Here is a 7,500-nt window from a genome sequence, read left to right on the forward strand (position 1 = left end):
GGGCCCCCGCGGGCCCCGCAGGGACCGGCAAGACGGAGACCACCAAGGACCTGGCCAAGGCCCTGGCCATCCAGTGTGTGGTCTTCAACTGCTCCGACGGCCTGGACTACAAGGTGGGGCTCCACACGGCCTGAGTTCAGGCTTCTGCTGGTTCTTTGTTTCTTTTTTTTTGTAGTTTGTTTTTTTCTTTCTCTCTTTCTCCATTCTGTCCTTCTTTCTTTCCTTATTACTTTCTTTCTTTCTTTCTTTCTTTCTTTCTTTCTTTCTTTCTTTCTTTCTTTCTTTCCTTCCTCCCTTCTTTCCTTCCTTCTTTCCTTCCTTCCTTCCTTCCTTCCTTCCTTCCTTCCTTCCTTCCTTCCTTCCTTCCTTCCATCCTTCCTTCAATCTTTCTTTCTTTCTTTCGTTCTCTCGTTCTTTATTCCTTTCTTCCTTTCTTCCTTTCTGTCTTCCCTTCTCTGTTTAGTCATGTCATTCTCTTCAGCTCTCTCCATCTCTGTCTACGTGGAGTCCTTGCTTGTACCTTCCATAAATCGCCACTAGATGGCGGTGTAGAAGTAGGAGTCACTACAGCCTGAGCCAGTGGTGATTCAGGGGGGGGGGGGGGACAGTAGGGGATGCTGGATGCACTGATTGCATGTCAACCGTGGACCAGCCCTGTGATGACTATTGATTCTTAGAATCAAACCGTACGGTAATGCAGCGGAGAAACGTCTCTGATTGTAGACTTTTAATCACAGAACCCCCAACCTGATATCTTGACCTCCTGATGAGCTGTCAGACCCCTCTCCCATCAGGCCGCCTCCTCCCCTGGCATGATTTCCTCTGATGATAATCACCCGTCCCCCAGCTGATCTCTAACCCCCCCCCCCCCCCCCCCCCCCCCTCTTCTCCCCCCCCGCCCCAGATGATGGGCCGGTTCTTCAGCGGTCTGGCCCAATCAGGGGCCTGGTGCTGCTTCGACGAGTTCAACCGCATCGACATCGAGGTGCTTTCTGTCATCGCCCAGCAGCTCATCACCATCCGGAACGCCAAGATGGCCAAGGTAGGCCCGGCCACGCCCCCACGCACTAGGGCAGCTCAGCTAGGAGAGCTGGCATCATTTCGCCTGATATTTCGATGGCCATTATTCATCGTGAGTGGTAGTGATTTTCTCCAACTTGGCAATCAAGTCTACCTTTGCTGTCACCGGCTCAAGAGGTAGAGCCGGTTGTCTGGAAACCGGAAGGTTGCTGGTTCAATCCCCTTATCCTCCCAGACAAGTGCATCCCCAGCTGCTGGCGATGAGCTTGCAGCTGCCTCACAGGGTGGACCCCCCAAACGGTGTCTGAGGGGGTGAATGTGAAGCACAAATCGTCCAGCGCTTTGACTGGCCGGAGTTCAGAGAAGGGTCTTATCAAAGCACTGCTTTTACCATGACGTATTTGTAGCCATGGTGATTCCACAGACCCCCGTGGACCGTGAACCATGAACAGCCACACCTGTGAGTCGTTAAAGCACTAATTGCTCAGTGGTAGCGGTTAGTCGTTTGATTGAAGTTGACGTTTTAATGCATGACTTTTCACTAATAGCCAATAATAGCCAATGCAGAAGCCAACATGGCGATTTTTCGATGAATAAATAAAAATCAATGTGCAGCCCTCACACCTTCTCCCTGTATATCATACTGCTGTGTGATGCAGGGGGGCAGTAGGCTCGCCTCTGTGTGTGATCTGCATCCTACCTGTTGGCCCCCCCACCTGTATGGAGCAAGACTGCCTGACTCCTACAGCAATTGATTTACTTTGATTATTGTCATTTATCAAGTAGAAATAAAAAAATGTTTGCTGCCTCATCTTGAAATACAAGTACAATTAAAAATAAAATAAACTTCTTGGCAGCTTGTCAGATAAAGTTAGCAGAAAACATCACCTTGGAAACATTTGCAGACGTTTGATTGCACATGCTTTCATTTATGAAATTGAATTCACTAAATGATTTATGAAAGGCATAATCAATAGATGAATCGACTCAGTCATAAGACGACGCCCTGATGGAAACTCCTGTTCTGTGTAATTTACACCATTTGTTGGGGCTATTTATGATCTTTTGTTAAGTACGGTGTGATTCATGTTGCATAGAATGATTCATGTTGCATAGAATGATTGCGTGCATACCTGTCTCCACCAACACTTCCTGCCTAATAATAATTATAATAATGGATTGAATTTATATAGCGCTTTTCTAGACACTCAAAGACCCTTAAAGTGAAGGGGGGGACCTCGCTCACCACCGCCTACCTGAACAGGTCATCAGTGTGGGGTTTGTTTTGGGGAAAGAGCTGCTGGAAGCAGGAGGGTTACAGCTTTTTGACCGTCAATTCATAAAAATTCATAAATTCATGACAGCTAACGTTGCCGTGGGCCTCACGGATGATATACACTACCCTTGAAGAGTTTGGGGTAACCCAGACAATTTGATCTTTCCCATGAATACTCACCCTATCAATCAACAGTTTTCAGATGTGCTAACATAATTGCACCAAGGTTTTCTAATCATCAATCGGCCTTTTAACACGATTATCTAAACAATGTACTATAGATATTCAATTAAAAATCAGCCCTTTCCAGCTAGAATAGTCATTTACCACATTTACAATGTCGAGACTGTATTTCTGATTCATTTAATGTTATCTTCATAGAAAAAAACAGTGCTTCTCTTAAAAAAATAGGGACATTTCTAAGTTACCCCAAACTTTTGAACGGTAGTGTATAACTTGTTTCCCCCCAAGTTAAATTGTTAAATTGTTAAATTATCTTAACATTTTAACACAATTAAGTCATGATGGTGTCAGAAGGTCTCCCGCTCCGGTCATAGCGCCGTGTTCCTCCCCCAGCTGTCCAGGTTCACGTTCGAGGGCCGTGAGATCAACCTGGTGACGTCGTGTGCCGCCTTCATCACCATGAACCCCGGCTACGCAGGCCGCACGGAGCTCCCCGACAACCTCAAGGCCCTGTTCAGACCCATCGCCATGATGGTGCCCAACTACGCCCTCATCGCAGAGGTCAGTGGGGGGGGTTGGGGGTGTGTGTGTGTGTGTGTGGGGGGGGGGGGGGGTTCCGTGTGTGTGTGTGTGTGGGTGGGTGGGTGGGTGGGTCGGTGGTTGTGCGTTTGTGAAAGGGCTGCTCAATTATGGGAAAAATCATAATCAGGATTATTTTGGTCAATATTGAAATCATCATTATTCAAACAATTAATTTTGAGTTTGAAAACATGTTGTTGTTCTTCAGCATGTCTCTCCGAAAAAAACTTTGCAACTGACAACTGAAGAAAATACACAAAATGGTAAAAAATAAAATGTTCCAATCTCAAATGATTTACAGATATGTATCCAGCTGTTCTGCCCTTTTTATAAAACATTAAAAAAATAAAAATGAACAAAAAACTTGATTAAGTTATTTTTGTGATCAAAAATCGAAATCACGATCAAAATTTGATTAATCGCCCAGCCCTAGTTTGTGTGTGTGGGGGCGTTTTTTTGTGTTATTTCGGGGGATGGAGTAGTGTATGTGTGTGTGTGGTTATGTGTGGTGGTATTGAATCCTGTATACTTTGCTGTTTATTTAATAACCTCTGTCATTCACTCAAACTTTATTTATGCATTGTAGCCGACAACCTAACAAGAAATCAAACGAGTGCAAACACATTAAACGATAACAAGAATCACCGAGATGCATTTCTGATCGTGCATCAATTTCGTCACATGACTTTATTAGAAGAAAGCTAAACTAAGATACGTGTTGTTGTCTTCATTCTCTCCCCACTGTGTGCATTCTGTTGTCCAAGGTGATCCTGTACTCCGAGGGCTTTGAGTCGAGCAAAACGCTGGCCAGGAAGATGACCCAGATGTACAAGCTGTGCTCGGAACAGCTGTCTCAGCAGGATCACTACGACTTCGGCATGAGGGCCGTCAAATCGGTCCTGGTCATGGCAGGGTCAGAGACTAACGCACGAATACACACACACAAACACACACACTCATAGACATTCCCATACACACACAGACACAGGCATAGCACACGCGTAGCACACACACACAAATAGCCACGCACAGGCACACACACACACACAAACACAAACACACAAGCACACATGCACACACACTCACACGCACGCACACACACACAGACACACACACACATACACACGTACATACACACAAAAACGTTCTGCCATGCTTACAATTAATGAAGATACATGTGTGAATGCATTGGAGCATTCCCACATGCCCGAACGCTCATAATCACGCCTGCCTATTCACATTACTCACACCGACGTACTAGTGCCATAATTAACCGTGTGGGATAATTGATCCCAGAGGAAACTCTGACATAAACAATATCTCAGGAAATTAGTTGTGTGATGTATTAGGTCCATCATTACATCACGAGAGTGAGTGTGTGAGCGGGGATGAGTATGGCCACAATTTTTCTTATGATATGTTTTATTTGAAATGTGCACGCATGGCTCTTTAGTCTCCATGTTGCTGAAACATTGAACCACTGCCATCACTTTAGAACTCTCCGTGGGAGTCTCTTGATTAACATATAACTCGGACCCATATGGGAGCGATCGCCCCACCTTGAGCTGTCACAGTGAGAAGAGGGCTCTCATTAACACAACAGGCTGTAATTAGTAATTGATTCGGTCATGTTAAAAAACGAGGGCCATTCTAAAGGGGTGTGTGAGGCTCTGTGTGGGTGTTTGTGTGTACCTATCTGTGTACTTACACATACACACAGACACAAACACACAGACACACAGATGCACACACACACACAGACACACCCATGCACACACAAACACACACATACACACACACACGCACGCACAGACACACACACACACATGCGTACACACACACACACACGCACACACACCTACATACACACACACACAGACACATATACACACACACACAAACACAGACAGACACATACACCCACATACATAGTCACACATACACACACACACACACACACACACACACACACACACACACACACACACACACACACACACACACACACAGACACACACACACACACACACACACACACACACACACACACACACACACACACACACACACACACACACACACACATGCATTTCTGTGCCTGTGTATGTAAGGAATTGAAAGTAAACCATGCCCTTGTGTGTATTTAAGAGGTAGTTCCGTGTCAGTGGGCTGCTGTCTCACTGCTGCCCTTTTCCTCTCCCTGTTTACGGACGCGTTTCAGAATAACGGCCGCAGGATAATGTCATAAAAGCTGATTTTCTTCAGTGCATGTGTGAAGTGTTTACACTGGAGAGGAAGTGGGGGGGACTGTGGGGTACACACTTAAAATAACTGCCGGGTGAATCAACGAGTCGTGCTGTGAACCAAGCCAATGTCCCCCCAGTGTGTGTTTAAGTGTGTGTGCATGTTGCCTGTTTAAGTGTGTTCTAAGTTGTGTGTACGGTATGTGTGTTGCTTTGTTTATATGTGTGTGTGTGTGTTGCAGTGTTTTAGTGTATTATTGGATATGTGTGTGTGTGTGTGTGTGTGTGTGTGTGTGTGTGTGTGTGTGTGTGTGTGTGTGTGTGTGTGTGTGTGTGTTGCAGTGTTTAAGTGTATTGTGTGTGTGTGTGTGTGTGTGTGTGTGTGTGTGTGTGTGTGTGTGTGTTTCAGTGTATTGTTGGATATGTGTACGTGTGTATAAATTGCAGTGTTTAAGTGTGTTGTTCGATATGTGTGTGTGTGTGTGTGTGTTTGTTTACGTGTACTGTTTGTTATGTGTGAGTGTGTGTTTAAGTGTGTGTTTAACTGCGTTGCGGGGCAGAACTCGGGGGAGGCCTCAGTAATTGGCCTGTGATCCATGGAGGCTGGATGTGATTGTTATGGTTCCTCCAGGGTCCGTCCCTCTCCTCACAGAACACACGTCTGCCTGCGTTACCCCTCCCACACCCCTACTGTAACGACCCCTGGCTCCGTCTTAATGTGCTTTATAGGACTTGATTTAGACGCCATTAGAGCCTGTTCTGAGTACGACTGACTCCCGGCGTTTTTCCTCAGAGCTAATTACGCACATTAGCAGCAACTCGAGTCCATTAGTCCATTGTGTTAACTTTAATCTCATTTGTGCGACTGTTGTGATAGTTGTGAAGCACCTCTCGTGATCCCGACAGTGTGAGGCGGCCATACATATAACAGTGTGTTTATATAAATTGAAATACATTTTTATTAATAGCCATTTTCACTTCCATTGTTAACGATGTACGTAAAAGGATCAGGGCCAAATGTATTTTTTTTTTAGGAGTTCTGACTTAATCTCAGAATTCTGACTTTAAACTCTTTTTATTCTTACTGTAAAGTCAGAATTCTGAGGTTAAAGTCAGAACTACAAAAAAATTATTCGTATTTCTCTTCCGTACCGACGGGGAGAATTCTAAGCATGAAAAATTCAGCTCCAGGGATTAATGCCGTGGCTTTATTGTTTTGTGTTGTGCTATTGTGCGGTGTTATTGTAGTATAAAGCGATGTGTGGTGTGTCCCCAGGTCTCTGAAGAGGGAGAACCCTGACCTCAGTGAAGATGTGGTTCTCATCCGAGCCCTGAGGGACTCCAATCTCCCCAAGTTCCTCACCGACGATGCTGTGTTGTTTGGGTATGATCCTCCTGTTACACACGCACACACGCACGCACGCACGCACGAACGCACGCACACGCAACACAACACAAAGACGCGTACACCCAAAAATATATACACGGAAGCACAAACGCAAACATACATACACATGCACACAAACACGCACGCACGCACACGCAACACAACACAACACACAGAAACACCAAAAACATATACACAGAAGCACAAATGCAAACACACATACACACGCATGCACACATGCACAGACGCACACATGCACACAGACACACACACGCACAGGTATGCACTCATTCAAACAAGCAGGCACACAAACACACAAGCTGACCCACGCACCTACACACACACACACATGTACACGCAGACATACATGCAAACACAAATACACACATACACGCTGGCAGACACACACACACAGACATACACATACACAGAGACACGCACCAACATACCATGAGATTACATTACTTGTAGTGGTTCTCATTAAAGTATAATAGCACTCCTCCTCTATATTGTAATGACCTATAATGTAACCCCCACACACACACACACACACACACACACACACATGGTGGTGTGTGCGTTTGCGTGTGCATTTGTGTGTGTACGTCCACAGGCACTTTGTTGCATACTTATGCGCACATTGTCTGTGTGTCTTTCTATGTGTGTCTTTGTCTGTGTGCCATTGTATGTGTGTAAGCATAACAAGTGATTCATTAAACGTGTGTGTGTGTGTGTGTGTGTGTGTGTGTGTGTGTGTGTGTGTAGGGGGATCCTCTCCGACCTGTTCCCCGGCGTGTCCATCCCCGCCCACG

At 45.5% G+C, this 7,500-nt stretch overlaps 1 protein-coding gene across 1 annotated transcript in view; it reads left to right on the forward strand.

The window, feature by feature from the left end:
* Nucleotides 1-7,500, forward strand: part of dnah6 (dynein, axonemal, heavy chain 6) — a gene marked incomplete at its 5' end in the record, with an annotated part of 80,450 nt that overhangs the window by 20,434 nt on the left and 52,516 nt on the right. The window contains 6 exons of the mRNA XM_030352483.1: nucleotides 1-113; nucleotides 905-1,042; nucleotides 2,873-3,040; nucleotides 3,823-3,971; nucleotides 6,578-6,685; nucleotides 7,454-7,500. The exon at nucleotides 1-113 is cut by the window's left edge and continues 49 nt beyond it; the exon at nucleotides 7,454-7,500 is cut by the window's right edge and continues 80 nt beyond it. Coding sequence (XP_030208343.1) covers nucleotides 1-113; nucleotides 905-1,042; nucleotides 2,873-3,040; nucleotides 3,823-3,971; nucleotides 6,578-6,685; nucleotides 7,454-7,500 — 723 coding nt within the window. The remainder of the gene's footprint in view (nucleotides 114-904; nucleotides 1,043-2,872; nucleotides 3,041-3,822; nucleotides 3,972-6,577; nucleotides 6,686-7,453) is intronic.

This window comes from Gadus morhua, chromosome 3, assembly GCF_902167405.1.
Source record: "Gadus morhua chromosome 3, gadMor3.0, whole genome shotgun sequence".
NCBI classification, from domain to species: domain Eukaryota; kingdom Metazoa; phylum Chordata; class Actinopteri; order Gadiformes; family Gadidae; genus Gadus; species Gadus morhua.